This window comes from Petaurus breviceps, unplaced genomic scaffold, assembly GCF_028583685.1.
Source record: "Petaurus breviceps papuanus isolate PSGF00001 unplaced genomic scaffold, PetGlider_PUasm1.0 90897, whole genome shotgun sequence".
NCBI lineage: Eukaryota > Metazoa > Chordata > Mammalia > Diprotodontia > Petauridae > Petaurus > Petaurus breviceps.
In genome coordinates this window covers 5,935,080-5,961,704 of record NW_027187374.1, presented here as the reverse complement: position 1 = coordinate 5,961,704, position 26,625 = coordinate 5,935,080, and the positions used below count along the sequence as shown (strand labels likewise).

General features: G+C 37.7%; 1 protein-coding gene across 1 annotated transcript in view; it reads left to right on the top strand.

Annotated features, from left to right (window-relative positions):
- The first annotated feature begins 10,422 nt into the window (after positions 1 to 10,422).
- RSPH1 (radial spoke head component 1) overlaps positions 10,423 to 26,625 on the top strand; it is a 48,590-nt gene continuing 32,387 nt past the window's right edge. Inside the window, exons 1-3 of the mRNA XM_069074797.1 lie at positions 10,423 to 10,476; positions 17,405 to 17,518; positions 17,597 to 17,702. Coding sequence (XP_068930898.1) covers positions 10,423 to 10,476; positions 17,405 to 17,518; positions 17,597 to 17,702 — 274 coding nt within the window. The remainder of the gene's footprint in view (positions 10,477 to 17,404; positions 17,519 to 17,596; positions 17,703 to 26,625) is intronic.

The following is a 26,625-nucleotide window of genomic DNA, read 5'->3' as shown; positions in this document are numbered from 1 at the left end:
TTAGCCTAGGGGCAGGGAAGATCTTTAAAATTTACATTCGCATTACAGCAACATAATGAATGTTTGGTTATGCTTTACATATATACCCTCTCCACATGTTCTTAGACTTGCCTGCCAGATAATGGACTAATGATGATGAATAAAGAAAAGAAAAATCAAAAGACCTAGGGGTTGAAGATCAGTCATAACAAGAGAAGCAGATTTGTTTCTCCTTATTCTTTCTGGTTGTTTTCTTCATTTTCAGTGATAAAGACACTTGCTGCAGCTCTATTACTCATCTGTTTAAAATGCTTCCACTTGCTTTTGGAGGACATCTTGAGAAGTCTGCAAGTGAATGAGGGAAAGCAATATGCTCTGTGTGTATAATGCTATGGAAAAACACTATCCTCCAATATTTATTATGTTCTAGGTACTGTGCTAAGTGGTGGCTACACAAAGAAAGACAAAAGCATGATTCCTACTCTCAAGGAGTTCATATTTCAATGGATGAGATAACATGTGAACAAATATATACATATAAGATATATACAGTATAGATGGGAAGTACAGCTAGGTCCCAATTAGTGCAAATAATGAATCCCCTGAATAAGTCAATGTATTCAAATTTATAATATTAAAAATTGTAAGTATATAAAATATGGTAATTGGTTCTAGCCCAGTGGAAATACATAGTGTGAAATTGAATGATGCGACCATTTCAGAATACCCATTATTTTAGCTAATGGGACTTAACAAGAATTCCATCAGTGGTGGAGAGGAAAGAGGGAACAGGAAAGATGGCTTGCAGAAGGTGAGATTTGAGCTGAGTTTTGAAGGAAGCCAGTGGAGCCCAGAAGTGGATGTGAGGAAAGAAAGAACTGCAGGCATGGGGACCAGCCAATGAAAAGACATGGAGTTGTATTTAAGTAATGTAAGCAGGTCAGTGTAGCTGAATGTTAGAGTCTGTGGGAGGGTAAGAAGCCTGAAAAGGTAGGAAGGTTGATGGTGATTGTTGTCCTTCATTCTGGAAAAGGACCAAAATGATATCACTATGTTAGAGTCACCTTACAATCCATCTGACTAAGGCCGATCAGACCAATATGAGCTTGGAATGCTCTACCACAGGTTGGACACAAATAATCCATGTGAACATTTGGGGTAGCTTTTCTAAATTTGCACATCTTGTGTTTATTTTGAGCTACTTCCATTCTGCTTTGTTCACAGAGCATAGCACCTTCTCTGATGGGGGCACACCATACTGGGTGGTCCGGTGCCAGTGGCTCCCATATCATACAATCAATTCCAAAGTTCTTGAGAGAGTCTTTGTCTCACTTCTGATCACCATGTGAACACTTGCACTGTGTGAGTTCTCCACAAAACAGTCTTTTTGGCAAGTGTATGTCTGATAGTCAAACAATGTGGCCAGCCCATCAGAGTTGTGCTCTGTGTAGTAGAGTTAAGAAATTTTAGTTAGAGAAAGTTAGTTAGAGAAAGGACCTCAATGTCTGATATCTTATCCTGCCAGGTGATCTTCAGAATCTTCCTAAAACAATTCAAATGAAAGTGATTCAGTTTCCTAGCATGACACTGGTATAGTGTCCAGGTTTCACAGTCATCCAACAATGAGATCAGGACAACAGCTCAGTAGATTTTCAGTTTGGTAGTCAGTCTAATATCTCTTTTCTCCCACACTTTCCTTTGGAATCTTGAAAACGCTGAGCTAGCTCTGCCTCAACCTCATTATTAATGTATATATCCCTAGAAAGTATACTGCCAAGGTAGGTGAATTTATCCACAGTATTCAACACTTCTCCCTTTGCTGTAACTGATGGTTCCATGTATAATGATATGGTGTTGGCTGATGGAGCACTTGTGTTTTCTTGGTGTTAATTGTTTAGCTAAAATTAGCACAAGCTGCAGAGAACTGATCCATACTTTGTTTCATCTCAGCTTCAGAGACTTCATTGAGTGCACAATCATCTGTGGGAAAAAAAAAGTCACATACCAACTCTACCTCTACTTTAGTCTTGGCTTGTAGCCTTTTCAAGTTGAATTTATTGTCAGTGTGGTAGCTGCCCTTGATGTCATTTTTGTTTTCACTGAAGACATCTGACAATATTGCTGAAAACACCAAACTAAAAAACATGGGAGCAAGCATAGAGTTATATGCATAGAGGTAGTAATTGAATTCTTGGGAGCTAAGATATCATATCATGGAAGGAAAAGAGAAAAAGACTCAGGACAGAGGCTTGAGGGTGACTGATGGTTAATAGGTATGAATTGAATCAAGAGTCAGAAAAGGAAATCTTAATGGCAAAACTAAGTAAATAATAACCAGGCTTATAAAGTGTTACTCTAGGTGATTTACATTTCATGGAACTCTGTATTTATGTTCAATAAGAAGGAGAAAACACATTATCTCAAATGAAGTAATGGTGATACTATATACTGCAAAAAGAAGCCAGTAATCAAAGATCCGAAGATGATAGTCTCCAAAGATGTGAGAGAATTCCAAATTCCCATAATTAAGCTTCTTCTGACAGAGAACAAAAAAATTTAAAAAGCAAGATGGTTACTACTTTGCTTTTAAAAATTAAAACTTAAAGCACTATAAACACATGCATTATTTCTGCAAAATGTGGGACTTGTTTCCAAAGAGTTTTTTTCATTTACTTTTAATTGGAAATTTTGCATTCTATTGCATAAAACATATAGATGTAAAGAGGACTTAAGTAGTTGCAGCAATATAGGGCTCTTAGGAGAGAACCAAGTCACCATCTATTTACAATTATCAAAAGGTAAGACAATACTTGTTAAAATGTTTGCATGGACCCCAGAATATAAACTAAGGCTTCAGTTTGAAAACATTTATTGAAGTCCTCAGTATACTGAGTACTAAGTGATGAATTCTTTGGTCCTTGCAACACACAAAACAAGAAAAAAATACAAAATGGACCCCAATCCTACATAATCCCTTTTGGTATCTGCTGTGGTGATGGCAGAGTAGAGAGAGAAGAAGCAGAGGAATTGAGATTTATAATTATTTACATTTTTCCTACAAATAAAACTAGAAGACAAAAGTTGCAATTAATGGAAAGATGATTCATATGCCCTCCTTAGAGAAATAAGTCACCTTTTAAGTTACCAAGAGACCACTTAATTGGATATTTAGTCACCTTATATTGAAGTACCCATAATAAGCATTTATAAAAAGACTATCATGAAAGTAATTATGGCTTATATACTAATGTCTATTGCATGAGATGAGATGGTAGAGAAATTCTCCAAAGAATTCAATTAGATATCCCAAATTAAATTAAACTAATACTCAATGATTTTGATGCAAGAGTGGGCAGAGAGGAGGACTGTGAAACATATTTTGAAGAATATGGTTCAGGGATTATAAATGAAAGAAGCCAAAGACTAAAAGAAAAACACCACATCATCACATCTATGAATCATGAATACTGTTTTCAAGAAGTGATAAAGTCCTAGACACAAGCCCCAAGCATCAAATAGAATCTCTGTCTCTGTCTCTTCCCCAGTTGCACCCCCCCCCCCAATTGATTATACATGAACAAATAGGAAAAGATTGGGAATCATTTCTAAATTAGTTGTCTGTGTACAATCTGATCATGAATTTTATCATAGCATGGGAAATTCACATAACAAAAAACCAAAGTATGAAATTAGTGGTTCTAACCTTCTCTATGTGAAAAAAGGTTGATAATATAAAACATGAAGTGGCTAAAGGTATTGACACATCACAGATTGTCAATACTTCCTATGGCAGTTCAATTCCTGTAAATAAATCTGGAAACTGCCTTGGATGGCCATCACTTGATCTTTTTGTCAAATGGAGAAATACAGAAGCCAAAGCAACATCAGTTTATAATATAAACTTATTTGTAAAATCCTACAAAAAACTCATTCAATTCAAATTAAGAAGCATTTATTAAAAATCTACTATGTGCATTGGTCTGTTCTGGGAGGTAGGTATAGTAAGACACTGACCTCAAGAAGTTTACCAGTCAAGATGGTAGAGTAGGAGAAAGCAGTATAGCCCATCTTCTGTTCTTCCCTCACATACATATACACAATTACTTCAAAAAGACCTATAAAATGCATTAAACTGAATCCTGATCATGAAATCATTCCTGTTCCCCCCCTCAAAAAAAAAAACCCCATCATAGTGGATCCAGTGGATTCAGTCCACATTGGCATAATGAGATAGACAAGGTCTTTGGACATTTGGAACAGGGTCTACTGTGAAGAACCTTATACTGTGGAAACTAAGCTAAGACTACCATCTAAGACATAAATTATAAAGAGGTGCCAATCTGTATCGGTGGGGGCAGCTTGCTCATCCAGAAATTCCATATACTGATGATCACGGGTCTGTGTTATTTACCAAGTTATACCATACAAGTTTTTGTTTTAGCAATGAAAATTAAAAAAACCTAAAACCTTATATAAGTCATTGAATCACAAAATGGAAGTTTAAAAACAAAATGGAGTTTTGGGGGTGGCTAGGTGGCACAATGAGTAAAGCGCTGGCCCTGAAGTCAGGAGAACCTGAGTTCGGTTCTGGCCTCAAACACTTAACACTCACACAAAAAATCTAGCCGTGTGACCTTGGGCAAGTTACTTAACCCCAACTGCCCTCCAAAAAGCAAAAAACAAAATGGAGTTATTTAGGCTATGTTAGCAAAGTTATTCTCACTATAGCAGGAAAATTCAAAGAGAAAAATTCCATTGAAAAGAACTACAGAAAAACATATATATATATATATATATACATATACTATATACATATGTATGTATATAGTATAATACTATATACAACTATAAACTACTTCAGGGCAGGTAGGTGGTACAGTGGATAGCGCCTGGAATCAGGAAGACTCATTATTCTGAGTTCAAATCTGGCCTCAGACACTAGCTGTGTGACACTGAGCAAGTCACTTAACACGGTTTGTATCACTTTCCTCATCTTTAAAATGAGCAGTATTTTTGCCAAGAAAACCCCAAATGGGGTCACGAAGAGTTGGATTTGACCAAACTGAACAAACTATTCCTAAATAAATGGATAAATACTAATGGCTCATTATTGGGCCATGCACATTTAGTGAAAACAATATGACCCAAATTAGTTTTTTTCAGGCCATAAAATAAACTACTAAAAGATTGCTTTACAGAACTAGAAAAAATGATTTAAAAAATTCATCTGGTGCAACAAAAGTTCAAGAATCTCAATAGAAATAGTGCACTAGTACAAGATAAAAGAAATGTGACTAGAGAATAATTCTTGAGGAAAAAGACATAGGGCTTTTCTTAGACTGCAATTCCAATATAAACCAACAATTTGTTATGGCAACCAACAAAAGCTAATGTGATTTAGGATATACTAATGTAAGTAGGAACACTGAGGTTTTAGAGCTTCAAAGCACTTAGGCTTTTCTGCTGACAGATTTGCATAATAAAGGCAGGAATTTGAACTAAGTGGGTCTCCTTAGCTTACCTTTTGTTCTGGCTTAAATTTCTTCACCACAAAGCCTGAAGAGGATTTTGTGAATACAAAATTAGATTGTCAGATCTCTAAATTAGATTGTTATCTTTAATGGAAGGCTTTGATTTCCTACCCTGATAAAGGGTTTGCATGGGGAGACAATCTTAGACTGGTAAGAGATGTCAGCCAATTCTTAGGGGAACATTCCTTAGGGACCTCATTCTAACAGACTAAAGCTGAGTTTACTTGGCTGACCCTGGGGAGATGAGCCCATGGGATAGTAGCACTAAGGCACACCAGTAAAGATTGATTATAAAGTAAAAAACTGTGTCATGAGACCAACAGAACCCATCAGAAGAGATGCTATGTCCAGACAGGAACAGGAACAGGCACAGAGAGTCCCACAGAAATGGCACACTTAGCAAGGAGTTAATCTACTGACAACAATGTAATGATACACACCATCAGAAGGCATCAGGGAGCCTACAATGCAGGAGGTATGAGTTGCCCTCCACATATATGCCTCATGTGTACAATAATCTGAATGCATGCTCACTTTCCCTACTGATGATGTGTATGTTTGTGTGCCCTAGGTTTATGAGGGGAATGTTCTATTGCAGATTTTCTTGCTAGGCAAATTCATTAAGTATTTTTTCTCTGAGAAAATTTTATTTTCTAGGTGAGGAAAAAAGTAAATACCTTAGTGGGGAATTATAAGCTACTGTTCTGAGTGGATATGGACCCACCACCAACTATTTTGAACTTGGAGATCTGGAATTGGAGATTTGGAAGTGGAGATCCCATATGTACCATAATTAGTGGATATAAATAATGTTCAGCATTAAACACAGTAAGCAACCTTTTTCAATGATCAACTATGATGGAGTTAACTCTTCTCAGCATTACAATGATCCCAGACAATTCTAAAAGACTCATGAAGGAAAATGCTATCTACATCTAGGGAAAGAACTGATGGAATCTAAATGCAGATTGACACATGCTGTTTTTACTTTATTGTTTTTTGTCTTTTTTTTCACCATTTTATTGTTTCTTCTTTTACAACATAGCAAATGTAGAAGTATGTTTTACATGACTGCACATGTATTACCAGTATCATATTGCTTTCGGTCTTGGGGAGGGGAGGAGGGAAAAAAACTTGAAACTCAAAATCTTATAAAAAGTGAATGTTGAAAATTGTCTTTAAAATTAATAATAATAAAATTAATACCTAATTATTGATAATTAAAACCATTTACATAAAAAATAGTGTTCAGAACCAGAAAAGCTACTATTCTGTATTCTGCCCAGGCCAGGCCATGTGTAGATTATTGTCTTTTATTCTAGGTCCCAAGTGTTAGGATAGACATTGACAAACGAGAACGTACAAAGGTAGAGTACCCAGGTAATAGAATTGGAGACCACATTATGTAGGATGTACTGGGGATTTAGGAACTGGGGCTATTTAGTCCGGAGAATAGAATATTTAGCGGTGCCATGATAACTGTCTTTAAGTATTTTGAACCTGGAATCATGGATGGAAGTTACATAGGCAGATTTAGAGTCCATGTAAAGAACAATTTCCTTATAACTAGAACTGTCCCAAATCTGTTGCTCTGGGAGAGAGCAATGGTTTTCTTTTTTGGGGGGCAGTCAAGAAGAGCCTAGATAGGGGGCGGAGTCAAGATGGCGGAGTAGAAGCAGGACCTCCCCACTGCTTCAGCTTCCATCTTCCCCAATCCATGTAAAAAGGGGACTCTGAACAAACTTTGGAGCTGCAGAACCCACAAAATGACACAGAGAAGTTAACCTCCTGCAGGAATAGGCCAGCACAGTGCTCTGGGAGCCCAGCCCAGCCCAACCCCGAGGCTTTAGCCCCAGGGCAGGCCTGACCAGCTGCCAGCTGGAGGGACTCCAGATCAGCAGCAGCTGTGGCTGTTTCCAGAATTATTAACACATAGATGTGAAGGACAAATTGAGAGGTCAGTGCAGCCTGGACTTTGGGACCCAGTAAGTGGGAGTGCATGGCTTTTGCCCCCAGGGTGAGAAGCCGCTGAGATGCCTGCCACAGCCAGCCAGTGTGTGGTAGCTTCAGCTCCTGGCCTGTAGAGTGTAGGGGGACCAAGCACCAGTCTGAGGGGAAATCTCTCTTGCTTTAACCTGCTTGGATCTGGATGGCAGTCTAGGGTGGAGGTCCTGGGGCGTGTGTCCAGCTTGCCAGAGCATGTGGAGGCCTCAGAGAGGGCACCCATCTAATACTTCTGGCAGCTAATAAAATCCCAGCATTTGGGAGGAAAGCTCCCCTGTCTGGTGGCAGAGTCTTACTGTGGCAAAAAGCCCAGGGGTCAAGTGACTGAGGGGAGACATGACCAGGCAAAGGAAATAAAGCAGACAGAAGATTCCAATATTAGACTCCTTTTTTGGGGACAAAAAGGAGCAAAGCATGGAACACATGGAAGACAATGAAGTCAGAACTCCTGCACCGAAAGCTTCAAAGGAAAATATGAGCTGGTTACAGGCCATAGAGGACCTTAAGAAGCAGATAAGAGAAGTGGAGGAAAAATTGGGAAGAGAAATGAGAACGATGCAAGAAAATCACGAAATGAGAGTCAACAGCCTGACTGAGGAAAATCACACCTTAAAAAATAGACTAACTCAAATGGCAAAAGAGGCTCAAAAAGGCACTGAGGAGAAGAATGCCTTAAAAAGCTAAATTTGCCAGATGGAAAAAGAATCTCAAAAGCTCAATGAGGAGAATCATTTCTTCAAAACTAGATTGGAGCAAATGGAAGCTAATGACTTTATGAGAAATCAAGATGCTGTTAAGCAGATCCAAACAAATGAAAGAATAGAAGGCAATGTGACATATCTCATGGGAAAAAACCACTGACCTGGAAAATAGATCCAGGAGAGATAATTTAAAAATTATTGGACTACCTGAAAGCCATGATCAAAGAAAGAACCTAGAAATCATCCTCCAGGAAGTTCTCAAAGAAAACTGCCCTGATGTTTTAGAACCAGAGGGCAAAATAGAGGTTGAAAGAATCCACTGATCTCCTCTTGAAAAAAGATGCCAAAAAAAAAAAAAACCTCCTAGGAATATTATAGCCAGGTTCTGGAACTCCCAGATTAAGGAGAGAATCAATTTGAATATTGTGGAAACAATCAGGATAACACTGGATCTGGCAACTTCTATACTGAAGGATTGAAGGGTTTAGAATAGGATATTCTGGATGTCAAAGGAGCTGGGATTAAAACCAAGAGTCACCTACCCAGCAAAACTGAGTATCATGTTTCAGGGTAAAATATGGTCATGCAGTGGAATAGAGGACTTTCAAGCATTCTTGCTGAAAAAAAAAAACCAGAGTTGAATAGAAAATTTGACATTCAGATACAAGAAGCAAGAGAAGCATGAGGTGAACAGGGAAAAGAAATCATAAGGAACTTATCAAAGTTGAACTATTAACATTCCTACATGGAAAAAACAATAATTATAACTTATGAAATTTTTCTTAGTAGTTGAAGGGAATATATATTTGTGTGTGTATGTATATATATATATATATATGTCTATATAGGAGGGTATATGGGCATACGAATACATATGTGAATGTGTGTATATATGTTTACAAGTATACATAGATAGAGGGCACAGGACCAATTTAACAGGAAGGGATGATACTTAAAAAGTGAAATTAAGAGGTGAGAGAAGAATATAATGAGAGGAGATGGGGAGAGACAGAATGGGGTAAACTATCTCATATAGAAGGGGTAAGGGAAAATGGTTACAATGGAGGGGAAGAATAGGAAGGCAAAAGGGAATGGGTCAACCTTATTTCCATTGAATTTGGCTTCAGGAGGGAATGAAGTACACACTAAACAGGATATCTCACCCTCCAGAGAGTAGGGGGGGGAAGGGGATGAGAGGGGGGATGATGGAAGGGAGGGCAGGCTTGAGGGGAGGGAAGTTGGAAGCACCCACTTTTGAAAAGGGATGGGATCAAAGTAGAGAATAGAGCAAGTTAGGGGTGGTATGGGATGGAGGGAAATATAGTCAGTCTTTTACAATATTTCTACTATGTTATTGTTTTGAATTAGCCACACATGTACAACTTATACTGAACTGCTTATCTTCCCAGTAAGGGTGTGTGACAAGGGAGGAAGGGAATGAATCTGGAATTCAAAGTTTTAAAATCAAATATTCAAATATATATATATATATATATATATATATATATATACTATTATTAATACTATTTTCCATGTAATTGGGAAATGACATACAGGTACTGGGGCATAGAGATCCACTGGAAAAGTCGAAAGGGGTATGGGAGAAAATATGAGAGAGAGCAGACTGGAGGAGGGGATATCCTGTGGAACTGCTATTTTGGGGCGGTGGGTAAGGGAAAAACGGGGAGAAAATTTGTAACTCAAAATCTGGCGTAAATGAATGATGTAAATCAGAAGTTAATAAAGCATTTGAAAAAAAAAAAGCCTAGATATTCACCTTCAAGAATCTATTCCACTTCTGAGTCTACATAGGTTTTTATTCTTTCTCTGCTCTCTCTACTTCCCTCCCTATTTGGCTTCCTTTGGGCCAGTCAGGAAAACAAGACCAGTCTCCGCTGCTATGGCAACCGCTGTTTCCATCACTGCCCCCTCCTTCTCCCAGCCAACCACTCCCCTTTTCTTCCCCCACTTTTTGTATCCATTGTTCTCTTTCAGTCCCTCGGTTTTGGCCACGCCTCTTCTCACCTCACACTGCAAACACTCTCTTTCGCTCCCCAAGAAAGGAGATCCAGAGGTTGAGGGGTTGACTTGTACAGGGGTGAAGGCGCGAGCGTCCTCCTAGCGGCGAGGTGACTGTTAACAGAAAAGTGTCTGTCGGCAGGGACTAAACCTGCAGGAGGCAGGACCGTGGTGGTGGTGGTGGAGTCATGTCCGATCTAGGCTCTGAGGAGATAGAGGAGGAGAGGGAGAATTATCTTGGGGTGAGGATGAAGATTATTGGCTTTAGGGTGAGGGAAGAGCCTGGGGCGGCGAAGGAAGGTGGGGATATTTGTGCCAGTTCAGCTTTGGTTAATACCTCCGCGCCTTTCTCTTGGATACTCCCAGGGCTTATTAAAGAGGGCTACTAACACCGTTAGGCGTTCAGCTTCGTTTTGCCCCGTGCCTTTCTGACAACTCCGTACCTCCTCACCTTTTCTGCAACATCAGCTTCTGCCCGCACTCATGTGTGAGAGTGTCCAAAGGATCTCTCTTTGTATCTTTCTGTCTCCCCTCCCTCAATGATCTCAACTTCAATGGGTTCAATTTTCGTTGTGGGAAAGTAAATAGTGAATTTTCGTTCTAAACTTGGCTTCTGAAGGCTTGAATTTTTATCAGCCATTTGAGAGTGTAGCTTGTTCTTTTATTTCTCTGGTCCCCTCTGTGAGAGTGTATAAGATCCACCCTTTGGAAGCCCCCTTTAGTGACAGAGGGTGGCGGGATGTATGATATTCAACCTATGGACCATAGTTCCCTTTGACTTTTGATTTCTCCAAAAGGCCAATGATTACTATTCACTTCTTTGTCTTAGCCTCTCCCTACTGTCTCCCAATCCCTCTTCCCTTTCCTTCCTAAGCAATACCCATTTTAGGCAAAACTTTTAAATTTTGCATTCAAAGTTTTTCATCATGTGTTTCTATTTCATCATGTTTCTATTTCCTTAATGCTTTAAAGCTTATAAAATGCCTTTAAAATTAGTATTTTCTTTTCCCTCAAATTACATGTAAAAACAATTTTAACATTTTTTTCCTCAAGTTTTTAGTTCCAAATTCTCTCCCTTCCTCCTCCACCCTCCTGCATTGAGAAGGCAAGCAATTTGATATAGGTTATACATGTGCAGTCATGCAAAACATATTTCCATGTAAGTCATGTTTTGAAAGAAAACACAGGCAAAAAACCCCCCAAGAAAAATAAACTGTAAAGGAAAAGTGTGCTTCGAACTGCATTCAGATTATATCAGTTCTTTCTCTGGAGATGGATATAATTTTTTCATCATGAATCCTTCAGATTTGTCTGGGATCATTGTATTGCTGTAAGTTATTCACAGTTGATCATCATACAATATTGCTGTTACTGTATACAATGTTCTCCTAGTTCTGCTTATTTCATTTTGTATCACTTTATGTTAGTCTTTCCAGGTTCTGGGCATCTTGCTTGTCATTTCTTATAGCACAATAGTATTCCGTCACAATCATATACAACTTATTCAGTCATTCCCCAACTGATGGGCAGTACCTGAATTTCCAATTCTTTGCCATGACTAAAAGAGCAGCTATATATATGTGTGTGTGTGTGTATTTGTACATATAGGTCCTTTTCCTTTATACTTTTTTTTAATGTCTTTATAAAACAGACCCAGTACTGACATTGCTAGGTCAAAGGCTATGCATGGTTTTATAGCCCTTTGGGCATAGTTCCAAATTGCTCTCCAGAATGATTGGATCAATTCACAACTCCACCAACAGTACATTCGTGTCCCAATTTTCCCACATCCCCTACAACAAAAATGACACATATGTAATCAATACCTAAAGCCCAAAGGGATAAAGGAATGAAAGAGAATGTTACACCAATAATATTGATAGTCATTTAAGAATTTTAAATAAAATCTTGGCAAAAAACTACAGCTATTTATCCAAAAAATAATTTACTACGATCAAGTTACATTTATACCAGAGATGCAAAGATGGTTCATACTGCCTGGCACTTTGTTGTAGGTGCTTAATAAATGCTTGATGACTTGACTTCCCAAAGCCAAGACTCATGGCTAGGACTTACACCCATGTTTCCTGAATCTCAAGTTAAGATCACTGTTGCAAGCTACTCATCTTCTCCAACTTTATGCTTGAACAAACTAGATTACTCTTCTCCAAGAATATTTACTATTACCTTCATGCCTTTGTTCACAACATTCCTTAGATTTAGAATGTTCTTCAGAACATGCCTACAATTTAAGCTTATCTATCCTTCAAGACCTAGATCAAATGCAATTTTCCTGTATTATAAGGTTGAAAGAGTATTGGACATGAACATAGAAGACAAGATTAATCCCAGAATCATTTTCCTCATTTACAAAATGGGAATGATTTTCTTACAATTTACCTCAAAAATTAAAGCACCATATAAATGTAAACTATTATTTTGCACTAGAGTTATTTGTGCATGTCTTATCTCCTTTACTGCAAGGCAGGGACCATGTAGGAGGATTTAGTAAGGTTGATCAAGAAGCATTTATTAGGTGCCTACTATGTTCCAGACACAGTGTTAAACACTTGGGAATGAAAAGAAAGGCAAAAGACTACCTGCCCTCAAGGAGCTCACAGTCCCATGGGAAAGACAACAAGCAAACAACTACACGCAAACAAGATATATACAGGGTAAATGGAGATGATCTACAGAGGGAAAGCACTAGCATTAAGGAGTACCACAATAGGTTTCCTGTAGAAAGTGAGATTTTAACTGGAATTAACTAAACCACTCCCAAGCCTTTCCTCTATTTAGACTTCCTCTCTGACCCCTGATGATGATAGAGTGCAAAAGAGAAGCATATGTTATCTCCACATATTAGAATGTAAGTAGTTTATCCTTATTTTGTCCTTTTCCATTGTCCATGTGTTTATCTTTATATTTTCTCTTATGTGTTCAAACTTCAAAGTTTTTCCAAAGTTCTGATTTTTTCATCAGGAATGCTTGGAAGTCATCTATTTAATTAAAAATCTTTTTTTTTCCATTCAGTTTTGTTTGGTAAGTTATTCTTGGTGCTAAAATATATGCTTTACTTTCTGGAATATTGTATTTCAAACTCTCCATTCCTTCATAGCGGTGACTGCTAAATCATGTTTGATTCCAACTATGGATTTTGTCTGAAATGTTCCTTAGTGTTTTCTTTTTGGAGTTTCTTTAAGGAGGAAACTGATGGATTCTTTCAATTTCTACTTTGTTCTTTGGTTTTAAGGAATCTGGGCAATTTTAAGATTTCTTGAAATATGATATCTAGGTAATAGCATTCAGGTGGTGCAATGATTCTTACATTTTTTCTCCTTGATTTGTTTTCCAGTTCAGATGTTTTTGCTTCTTTTTTTTTTTTAAAGTATTTTGACTTTGATTTAATATTTTTTGTTGTCTCCTTGAGTCATTGGCTTTGATTTGGTCCATTATGATTTTCAGGGAATTTGCTGCTTGGTCAAGGTTTTGTATCTCTTGTGCCATACTGTTAGTTCCCTTTCCAATTTTTTCTTCCGTGTCTCCCTTTTCATTTATAAAAAAAATTGAAAATTTATTCTTTTAAAACTCTTGCTTCATTTCTTCCTGGAATTCTACTCAAATTTGTGTTGTTCTTAGACACTTTGTAGAAATTTGAGAATTATTCTCTTTCCCCAGGTTTATGTCTTAAGTGTCCCTGTCACTGTAATAGCTCTTTACTATGGGATTCACTTTGGTGCATTTTCTAGATCTGTTTGAAAGAGTTTTGTTGGGGGGGGAGGAGGGCTCTCACTGTAATTCTTCCTGCCACTTTGCCTTACAAAGCACTTCTAATGACTCCTAACTTAACCTTGAAAGAAGAACCCATTAAAAAAATTCCTATATTCTACTATAGAGATATATGCATGGTGGATGTGGCAAATTACAACACATCACAAGGAACTCTGAAGAACTAGAGTAAAGAATAGAATCATTACTAGTTAGAAAAAGATGGCTCAGTCACTTGGTGAGACTGAAGGATGGACAGCTATTGAAATGCTTTCAACATCAAGAGAAAGTTATGAAGGACCTCAGCACATTGGGCAAATCTCATCTGACACATGTATGACAAGATATATACATGGGTCCCCTAAAATGGGCAGGAATGAATATGTTGTGCTCTGTATCATGGGAAGAAACATCTACACTGATGTATTTTAGTGATCTTTCAGTTGTATGTAGGATGGATTGGAGGGGAGAAAAACTGGGCATTGTTTTCCATGCTTCTCCTTTAAAAGAACATTACACAGGGGTGGCTAGGTAGCACTAGGTGAATAGAACACTGGCCCTGGAGTCAGGAGGATCTGAGTTCAAATACTGCCTCAGACACAACGCAAAAACTAGCCGTTTGACCTTGGGCAAGTCACTTAACCCCAATTGCCCTTCAAAAAGCAAAAAAAAAAAAATACACAGAAATTCTCTTACTGGGGGGTGTGACCAGTGGCTAGGCCTGTGTCTCTGGGGATGATTATCCTCAAAAAGAGGACAAGGTGTTAGCTGTGCTCTGGGAGTTCACTCAGTTGGTGTTCCCTCCTTAAATGTGAATGGGATCTCATCTATTTGGAAACTCCCTCTAACATTGCAAATCCCTGGATTGGTAGCTGGATGAATAGAGATAGGATTCACTTTCTGAGAATGGTGGGATCATGGATACTAAGTCATGTATCTAGTATAATTTTGTTTTTTGGAAGGGGTAAGGTGAGGCAGTTCGGGTTAAGCGACTTGCCTAAGGTCACACAGCTAGTTAATTGTCAAGTGTCTGAGACTGGATTTGAACTCAGGTCCTACTGACTCCAGGGCTGGTGCTCTATTCACTGAGCCATCAAACTGCCCTAGAATAATCTTTAGATAGAGATGTTCATAACAATCAAAAGGTGCTAAACTCGATGTTGACAGGTTCAGATGTCTAGGAGCTTTGTGGTCTCCAGGTATAAGCAAAGTGTGCATTTACTAAAAAAATGTGTATCCCTATAAACCAGGCTTCCATATTTCCCTCCTCAAATGTCCTTAATTTTTATTGTTATTTTCTAAGGGATCACAATTTTTAGGTTGAAAGTAAGCTCAGATTGTTGTAAAGAGGAGATGGTCCTTTACTAGTTTTTTTGTTTGTTTGTTTTGTTTTTGTAATCTAGAGGCCACTGTTGGGAGTTCCAGGGACTTTTCAGCTGGGAGATGACATTTATATCTGTTTTTGATCTAACCCTACAAGGGTGGTAGAAGATGATCTACTTTTCTATCTAATAGTTTGGAAGACTTTTGGACAAGATAGACCACTGGAAGAAGGGACAAGTACAACTTAAGCATTTGGTTCTGCTGCTTTTTATAAACGTTCATTTTTATTGAGACACGAGAAAAGTTCAGATTCTCAGAAACTCAAATACTTGACAACTAGGTTGTTATTTGTCCTTCATTTTTGAAGCAGACCAATCACATCATGGGGTCATGTCTTGACTTGAATTGGATTTAAGTGAGGCAGAGCTGCATAAATCCATCAGCTTCACTCTTTCTTCCAGAGTCATCACAGTCCAGTGGCAGGACAAAAATGTCTTCAATGTCTGACCAAGCTTTAAGCTCTCCATACCACCTGCTCCAGCCACCTTCATGGCCTTTGGGACAAATTGTTCTCATCTACTCATTCCATTGGGAGCAGTCTTCATGTGTTTGGGGTAGATACTCCCCTAACTGAATGGAGGCTTTGAGGGTCACATACCCTCAACCTGGCTTAGCCTGTCTGCCAAGATGGCTTACAGGGGTGTGACTGCAGCACATGCTACAGCTTCTTGTAGTGAGAGGTGATTGCTGGGTAGACACCAAAGGTGAATGAGCAGACCAGACTCAGCCCAGAGGTGTCCTGAAACACTGAATATACCCTTATCAACTAGCAAGTAAGTGTCACATGAGGGATTTGAACCCAGATCTTCCTGCCTCCAAGTTCAACATAAAGTCCATTATGTTTTATATATATATATATATATATATATTTTTTTTTTTTTAAAGCCCTGTTCTTTGGGGTTACTCGTTGGTTATATGTTGGGGGCAGCCTATTTCTTTTCACATTCCAGTGGATTTCACAGAATGTGTTTTGTAGTGTTCTAGATATTACTTTGATTAGAGCAATTTTATCTTTTAATGTGAGTAATTTTATCTTTTTTTGTCATAGAGTAAGTAGTAGATCTGGGAGTCAAATCTAGGGTCTGTGACTCCACATTCAATGTATTTTTTTCTTTTACACCTCTCATTTTCCATGACATTGGTCAACACCTTAGATAAGCATAGGTCTTCTTGTTTTATATCTTATTTAACACTGAAACTAAGTAGGTGATTGAGTTATCTCTGTGGTTGTGTATTGTTTAATTTCTGTACATTTTGTACATAGAGTCATAATTTTTGTATGTGTGAGAGATCCCTTGTCTGAGTAAAGTCTTCAAGTCTGTCTTTTGTTCTACTGAATTAAATGATTTTAGAAAACCAGTTAAATGTGGAAATGTTCTGTATGAGTACACGTGCATAATTTATATCTAATTGTTTGCTTTCTAAAAGAGGGGGAAGGGAAGGAGGGAGAGAATTTGGAACTCAAAATTAAAAAAAATGTTAAATGTTTTTGTTTACATGTAATTGAGAAAAAAATAAAAATAAACAACATTAAAAAAAAGAAAACCAGTTAAATGCATTTAGTAAATGATGGCGCAAAAATCTTTTGTCACTACATTTCATTCACATGTGCACTTATTCTCAGGAAAGGATCTAAGTTACCTATGCTTAAGTGTGAGTGCAATGCACTGTGTTATGTCTGGGTGAAATTTAGTCTTTTTTCCCTTTTTTTGAGGGCAATTGGGGTTAAGTGACTTGCCCAAGGTCACACGGCTAGTCGAAGTTTAGTCTTTATTTTTGATTATGGAATAAAAAGGTATGTATTAAAAGAAATTTCAGATCAGTTAACATGTAAAAAAGATATTTTGGGGAATAAGAGATGCTTCTGAAGCTCCCTGAAATTATACACCATAAGCTCCCTCTACCAGTCTTGCTAATTTTTTGCACAGTCAATATTTTAAAAATAATTTTTAATAACGTACTCTTCACTAATTCATCCATTTCATAAATCAATTCACTTTGCTTATCTCATTTCATAAGGAATATGAAGGAGATCGCAATGAGGCAGGAGAACGACATGGAAAAGGGAAAGCAATATTGCCTAATGGGGATATATATGATGGACAATATGAATTTGGTAAAAGACATGGTCAGGTAATGTGTTGTCTTTTTTTTTTTTTAAAGAATGTTCTTTGAATGATACTTAGAAGTGACAAAAACAATATATTTCAGGGGACCTACAGATTTAAGAGTGGTGCTCGATACATTGGAGAATACCAACAAAATAAAAAACATGGTCAAGGCTTGTTTATCTATCCAGATGGATCAAAATATGAAGGTAAAATTGTGTTGTTACATATTACTGTTTCAACATAAGATGGTCAGTTCAATTTTTCTTCTGGTGACTGAGCTTATCTGTGAATATTGAAGTACATTGGAAGCTTCAAATTCTTCAGTCAGTCAAAAGTAATTTATTGAATACCTACTATGTACAATATCCACTGTGGGAGATAGTAGATAAAAATATAATTCCTTCCTTCAAGGACTTTGTAATCTAGCCAGTGAGACAGGAACTTTAAATAAAAAAGATAGCTAGGCAAGATAAAGTAACATTTAATAAATACCAAAATAATAATTGCTTTAAAAATTCATTTTGGGAATGTTCAGAGAAGTAAAGAGAAGGACCCAAGTCCCAAGTGAGAGAAATGATATGAACAAAGGGTTAGTTGGAGATAATAAAATTGTATTTGGAGAGCAGCCTGGCTGTTAACAGTGTGATTATGTTATGAAATAACGAGAGAAAAGGTTAGAAAGATAGGACAAAGATTGTGTCCTTCAATGCCAGGCTAAGGAGATTGGGACTTCATCCAGTAGGTAGTGAGGAACAGATGAAGGGTTTTAAACAGGTGATTGACAAAAATGTAGGAAGAGTTTTAGGCTGATTGTAGGCCACAATGTTGGAGGAAGTAAATGATGAGTTTCTAATATGTTAAAAACTGGTACTGGGGCAAGATATAGTTTCAAAGAGAGTCTGTGTGAGAATACTACAAGCTATTTATGCTGGAGTTCTCTTTCTCCCATAAAAAAAGCATCTGGTAAATTACTTATCTTCTTGATAATTTCATCTTTATTGTAGAAGATAGAGAAAGTATAAGGGAAATTACATTCTCAATCTAATTTTGACCCACAAAGGACTAGTTGGTGAAAGAATGTCAAGAATCATGAAAGGAAAAAGCTATGCTATTTTTAAACTCAACATGTCCAACATATAGCTCATTATCTTGACCCTCAACCCTAATTCTCCTGTTTATTAAAGATGGCATCTTTTCCCCCAGATCTGCAAGCTTGTAGCCTTAGAGTAATTCTTAACATTTGTTTATGTTAACGTTTAACATTTTAGCAACTCTCAATCCCTCTCCTGACACATATTTGCTGTATCTTGCAAATCCTGCTTCCTCATTTCGTATCTGTTTGCTTTTATTTACTTGCCTAAACTATTACAACAGCCTCCTAAAGTTTCCTTTATTCAAGTCTCCCTCCTTTTAAATGCATCTTTAATTTTTGGAGGGGGGGAAGGCAAGGCAATTGGGTTTAAATGATTTGCCCAAGGTCACACAGCTAGTAGGTGTTAAGTATCTGAGGTTGGATTTGAACTCAGGTCCTTCTGACTCCAGGGTTGGTGCTCTGTGCCACCTACCTGCCCCTAATGCATCCTTCTTTTTTAAAAAAAATTTTTAGTCAAATGCTTTATTAACTTCTAGTTTACATCATTCATTTCTGCAAGATTTTGAGTTACAAATTTTCTCTCCATTTTCCCCCTACCCACCATCCCAAAATATCCCCTCCTCCAATCTGCTCTCTCCCATATCTTCTCCCATATCCCCTCTGACTTTCCAGTAGGGCATGGTGGATCTCTATGCCCCAGTGCCTGTATGTCTTATTTCCCAGTTACATGTAAAATAATATTAATAACAATATATATTTAAACATTTGATTTTAAAACTTTGAATTCCAAATTCATTCCCTTCCTCCCTTGTCTCCCACCCTTACTGGGAAGATAAGCAATTCAGTATAGGTTGTACATGTGTAGCTATGCAAAACATTTCCATAGTGGATATATTGCAAAAGACTAACTATATTTCCCTCCCTCCTATCCCACCTCCCACTTGTTCTATTCTCTACTTTGATCCTGTCCCTTTTCAAAAGTGGGTGCTTCCAACTTCCCTCTTCCCCAACCTGCCCTCCTTTCCATCATCCTCCCTCTCATCCCCTTTCCCCCTACTCTCCTGTAGGGTGAGATACACTATTTAGTGTGTATGTCATTCCCTCCCTAAGCCAAATTTAGTGAGAATAAGGTTGACCCATTCCCTTTTGCCTTCCTGTTCTTCCTCTCCATTGTAACCATTTCCCCTTGCCTCTTCTATATGAGATAGTTTACCCCATTCTGTCTCTCCCCATTTCCTCTCATTATATTCCTCTCTCATCTCTTAATTTCACCTTTTAAGTATTATCCCTTCCTATTAAATTGGTCCTGTGCCCTCTATGTATACCTGTACACATATATACACACATTCACATATGTATTCATACCCTTCTATATAGACATCTATCTATCTATCTATCTATCTATCTATCTATCTATCTATCTATCTATCTATCTATCTATTCTATCTATCTACCTATCATCTACCTATCTATCTATATTTCTATTCCCTTCAACTATTCTCATACTGAGAAAAGTTTCATAAGTTACAATTGTTGTTTTTCCATGTAGGGATATAAATACTTCAACTTTGATAAGTTCCTTATGATTTCTTTTCCCTGTTCACCTTCTCATGATTCTCTTGCTTCTTGTATCTGAATGTCAAATTTTCTATTCAACTCTGGTTTTTTCATCAAGAATGTTTGAAAGTCCTCTCTTCCACTGAATGACCATATTTTCCCCTGGAACATGATACTCAATTTTGCTGGGTAGGTGATTCTTGGTTTTAATCCCAGCTCCTTTGACCTCTGGAATATCTTATACCAAGCCCTTTGATCCCTCAGTGTAGAAGCTGCCAGATCCTGGGTTATCCTGATTGTGTTTCCACAATATTCAAATTGTTTCTTCCTGGCTGCTTGTAGTATTTTCTCCTTTATCTGGAAATTCTGGAACCTAGCTATAATATTCCTAGGAGTTTTCTTTTTTGGAATCTTTTCCAAGCAGTGGTTGGTGGATTCTTTCAATCTCTATTTTGCCCTCTGGTTCTAAAACATCAGGGAAATTTCCTTGAGAATTTCTTGAAGTATGATTTCTAGGTTCTTTCTTTGATCATGGCTTTCAGGTAGTCCAATAACTTTTAAATTATCTCTCCTGGACCTATTTTCCAGGTCAGTGGTTTTCCCAATTAGATATTTCACATTGCCTTCTATTTTTTCATTTGTTTGTATCTATTTAATAGTATATTGATTTCTCATAAAGTCACTAGCTTCCATTTGCTCCAATATAATTCTGAAGGAATGATTCTCTTTAGTGAGCTTTTGAGATCCTTTTTCCATCTGGCAAATTTGGCTTTTTAAGGCATTCTTCTCCTCATTGCCTTTTTGAACCTCTTTTGCCATTTGAGTTAGTCTATTTTTTAAGGTGTTATTTTCTTCAGTTGGGTTGTTGACTCTCATTTAATAATTTTCTTGCATCATTCTCATTTCTCTTCCCAATTTTTCCTCCACTTCTCTTATTTGTTTTTCAAAATCCTTCTTAAGGTGCTCTATGGCCTGTAACCAGCTCGTATTTTTCTTGGAAGCTTTTGGTGCAGGAGTTCTGACTTCACTGTCTTCTTCCTCTTCCATGCTCTTTGATCCTTTTTGTCACCAAAATAGGAGTGTAAAATTGGGTTGCTCTGTTTACTTTGCTTCCCTTGTTTGCTCATATTGCCACTTAATTACTTGACTTTTGGGCTTTTTGCCACAGTAGGACTCTGCTACCAGACAGGGGAGCTTCATCCCAAATGCTGGGGTTTTCTCAGCTGCTGGAGGTATTGGTTGGGTGCTCTCTCTGAAGCCTCCACACGCTCTGGCAAGCTGGTTGCACACCCCAGGACCTCCACCCTAGACCGCAATCCAGATCCAAGCAGGTTAAAGCAAGAGCGATTACCCCTCAGACTGGTTGCTTGGTGGCCCTGCAAACTGCAGACCAGGAGCTGAAGCTGCCATGTGGTTGCAGCTGCAGGGCAGCAACTCCTCAGCAGCTTCTCACTCCGGGGTCAGAGGCCGAGGGCACTCCCGACTACTGGATCCCAAAGTCCACACTGTACTAACCTCTCAGTGTGTCCTTAGCATGTATGTGTTGATAATTCTGGAAACTGCCACAGCTGCTGGTAGCCTGAAGTCCCTCCAGCTGGTGGCTGGTCAGGTTGCCCTGGGGCTAAAACATTGGGCTGGTACGGCTCCCAGAGCACTGTACTGGCTGCTTGCTGCCGGCCTGCCAAGCTGTCCTCAGTGGGAGGTTAACTCCTCTGTGTCATTTTGTGGGTTCTGTAGCTCCAAAGTTTCTTCAGTCACCTTTTATATGAATTGGAGGTGGTGAGAGCTGGAGCCCCATGGAAGTCCTGTTTCTACTCTGCTGTCTTGACTCCTAATGCATCCTTCTTAATGAAACACAATTCACCAAGGTAATGTTTCCAAATCATAGGTCTGACCATGTCTGTCCCTTACTCAAGAAGCTGAAGGTTTTATATTTCTCCCAGGATCAAATACAAGGTCTCATGTTTTGTATTTAAAGCTGTTCACCAGCTATATCCAGTCTGACTTTGCAGTCTCATTACATGTCATTCCCCTTCAAGACCTCAGTGTTCTAGCCAAAGTGATCTTTTGGCTGTTTCTTACAGAGACTGTTCCATCCTGCCCTCTCTGTGCCCTTTCTATACCTCGGATGTAAGCCCTGTTTATCTCCACCCCCTGGAATCTAAAACTTGTCTTCAAAATTCAGTTCAAGTTCCACCTCCTACATGAGACCTTTCTTGGAACTCCTTCTCCTTCCCCTTCCCTTCCTCCCCAACATGCTAATGCCTCCCACCTCTGCCTTGTATTTACTTTGTGATTTATGTATATACTTATATATGTACATTTTTTTCCTTTAAAATTTTAATTGACATCTTTCATTTTTATACTACCCTAATTTCTTTCTTTTTGAATATTATTTTTATTTTTCAAGTAATAAGCATTTATTTTATTGATCTGGCCATCCTTTGACCACTAATCCTAGCACCCAATAAGCAAATAAAAAAAATCAATGCCACCTCTCCCACATCTCTCAATATATAGCTGTATAGCCCATGAAAACGAATTTCCACATGAGCAGTATTTGAAAATGTTTGTTTCTTTTCATATTTTAAGTTCATCACCTCTATCAAGAAAGAGTTGCATATTTCATCTTCATTCTTTTGGAATTTCGATTTATCATTGTTTTGATCAGTCTTAAAAAAAATCTTTCAGAGGTTTTTTCTCTCTGTAATGTTATAATTCTATAAATTACTCTGATAGTTCTACTCACTTTGCTCTGCATCAACCAATAAAAGTTTTTCCAGTTTCATTTAAAATAATCCATTTCATCATTTCTTATTGCATACATATGCCAGTCAGGCAATAAGCATTTATGAAGCACTTACTGTATGTCAGACACTATGATAAGCAATGAGGATTAAAAGAAAATCATCATTTCAGACAAGGCTACTCTATAAATATGAATGAAACAAAGAGATAAGCAGGGGAATTTTAGTATGTTTAAATAGAAAACAAATCAATACCATTACTTACTATCATTTATTTATTTTAATATAATTTTAATATGATTAATTCATGACATTTAAATACTTAAAGCAAATTGAATTGGAGGGAGAAACAGTAAAACTACAATAGTGGGGAGAACTTAATTTGTTCTTTCAGAATAAATCTAACCAAAAGACAAACAAGATAGAAGTTGAGTACCTGAATGGAACTTTAGAAAAATTAGGTGTAGTAGATCTCCAGAAATGACTGAATTGGAACAGAAAAATTGCGTGTACTTCTCACCTGTACATGATGACTTGACAAAAATTGACAATGTATTGGGGCATAAAGTCGACACCCCAAAATGCAGAAAAGCAGAATTATTTAACATATGACTTACTTATCATAATGCAATAAAAATTACATTCTGTTTAAATTCAGATACAAGGAGAAAAAGATAACAATCACCACTCACACATGAGTATGAGTCCTTCCAGACCACTAGCAATAAAAAGCCAATTCACTTCAACAAATTCCTCTTATGTGCAAGTGAGAAACAGTGTGGTCTACCAGAGAGAGAACTAGGGCCCCAGAGACAGCAAATTTGGGGTACCAAGACTGCCTCTGACCTTGGGTGAATCAGAACCTTTGGATGTTCCCAGTTAACCCTACTGTTAGGGAACATTGTATGCTCTGCATTGGTAGTGGAACTCCCTATAAAGATGAAATCTTTGGTTGATTCCCCATCTTCCCCAAATGGCAGGTGCTGGGAATACATTTTTTTTTTTTAAATTGTACAATGTAAGTGGATAACAAAGTAATTTGGAAGAAGGCTATAAGCACTAACAATTGGGGGAACCAAAGAAAGGTCTCATGTAGGAAGGGGATACTTGAATTGAACTTTGAATGAAGCTAGTGGGACCAAGACATGGAAGTGAGAAAAGAGGACTGTGCAAAAACACAGAACCTGAAAATGGAATTTCAGGTGTAGGGAATAGCATACAGGCAAACTTGGCAAGACCGTAGATTGAGGGGAGCAGAATATGAAGGCAATTTTATAAACTTAGGTAGAAGCCAGATTGTGGTGGGCTTTAATTGGCTAACAGAGAGGCAATGGGGAATCACTGAGGCTTTTAAAGCAGGAAGGAACATTGTCAGATTTGAGCAAAACTGCCTTTTGTAGTGAAAGATATAGATTTTTTTCTTTCAAATTTTTTCAATTTATTAGCATTCTTTTTCTCTCCACTTCACCCCTCTCTCCACACATTGGAAAAAATAAAAGAAATCCCCTTGTAACAATTATTGCATAGTCAAGTAAAACAAGTAATCACATAAGCCATGTCCAAAAATATATTTCTCATCCTACATCTTGAGACTGTCACCTTTCTATCAACATGTGAGTAACGTGGTTTTTCATCAATCCTATGAAATTTATTGGAGTTTTAAAGTCTCTACAATGTTATTGTTATTGTATAAATCACTCTGGTTCTACTCACTTCATTTTGCATCAGTTCATGCAAGTCTTTCCAGATTTTTCCAAATCAGTCCCCTTTCATTATTTCTTACAGCACAATAATATTCCATTACATTCATAAACCATAACTTGTTCAACAATTTTCCAACTGATGAACACCCCCTTTGTTCCCAATTTTCAGCTGCTATAAATAGTTTAGTAGTCCTTTTGGATCAGAGCCACATAGCTATTATTTGCTAGCTAGAACTTGTTCTTTGCTCATTATACAACTAGGGCCTACAACTGTGACCTCTCTACCCTGGATCTGTGACCTAGAATTGGGTAGTGGGGAACAGAATTGCCAAATGGTACCCATTCTTGTATCCAACACTTATTCAATAATCCCCTGGGATCCCTTTCTGCCCCAGTATTTCCTATCTTGGTGCCCTGTCTCATCCCTCTTTTAGTCCTTAGGAGTGCTCCCTGTCATGCTTCTGGCTAGACCATGTCCCCAGTATCCATAGTCCTTTCTGTCTCCCTGAGCTGTTCTGGGCTGGGAAAATGTATGTCTGTGACCTTTTCTTAGTTTTCCCAATCAGAATATGGTCTGGTGCACTGGTTGAACTGGGCTAAATTGCTGCCTCTCATTCTACCATCTTGACTTTGTCCCTCTCTTCTTCTAAAGCATAGCAGTACAAATGGCCACCACCAAATTCATGGAAAGTGAAAAGACAAATCCTTGCACATTACCCCCTTCAAAGCTGACTTTTTTTTTTTGGTCAGTTTAAAATTGGATTTATAGAGGTATCTGAATTGCTTCATGCTGGTCTGTTCTCTTTGCTGAATTGTTCTAAATTTGCTTCCAAGTTCAGTTCAAACCAATCAAGAATAGGATGAGCTGCACTCTCTCTTAGCCTTTATTTGTTGTCATTAAGTAAAATGCACTCTCTGTTTAACATTTCTGATAGCTAACAAGTTTTTATGCTAGGTAAATGAAATCTAAATGGAAAGTAACAGATAAGAATTTTTTTCTTGTATCAAATAGGTCTGATATGGGTTTATTTAGTATCCAAGATATCTATGTATATAACAGAAACATATATCAAAAGCCATTCCTGAATAGATAAGTGGTCCCAAGGATATAAACAGTTTTCAAAATAAGAATTGTAAACTATTAACCACAATATAAAAAGCTGCCCCAAATTACTAATAAGAGAAATGTAAATAAAAACAATCTTGAAGTTTTACCTCACTCTAAGAAGATGGGAATAGTTAAGGATGGAGGAGTTAGTGGAAAGACAGGTATGCTAATGTATTGGTACTAGAGTTGTAAATCAGTACCACCATTCTGGAAAACAATTAGGAATTAGAGTGTGCAAATAAAGCCCCTAAAGTGTCCATACTCTGTGATCTAGAGATTCCACTAATAGGCATGGGGTTTGTGACAAGAAGAAAACCCCCATATATGCCGAAGTATTTATACTAATACTTTTGTGGTAGCAAAGAACTCAAAAAAAGGGTAGAAACCCATTAAGAAATGATTAAATAAATTGTATTATATGAATGTAATGAAATAGTACTCTGCTGTAAAAAATGAAGACTATGATTAATACAGAGAAGAACAGAAAAACTTACATGAACTGATGCAAAGTGAAATAAACAGAGCTAGGAAAACAATGTACACAGTTATTACAGCAATGTAAATGGAAAGAACAATAACCACAAAGAAGCAAAAAAAAAAATGTTGCACAATTTCAAAGTACTATCTTGGTATCAAAGAAGAGATATAAGAGGATACCTCCTCCTATCCCATTGCTCCCCAATTCTTTGCAGGGGTAGGATACCTATAAGTGTGGAACATTGCATGTAATGACAGATTTTCTAACATAGTTATTGGTTTTTGTGTATTATTTTCTCCTCTTCCTCTTTTTTTCCTTTAAAAGTTCTTTCCTCTCCTTTCCTTCCTTCTCTCTCTCTCCCTTCCTTCCTTCCTTCCTTCCTTCCTTCCTTCCTTCCTTCCTTCCTTCCTTCCTTCCTTCCTTCCTTCCTTCCTTCCTTCCTT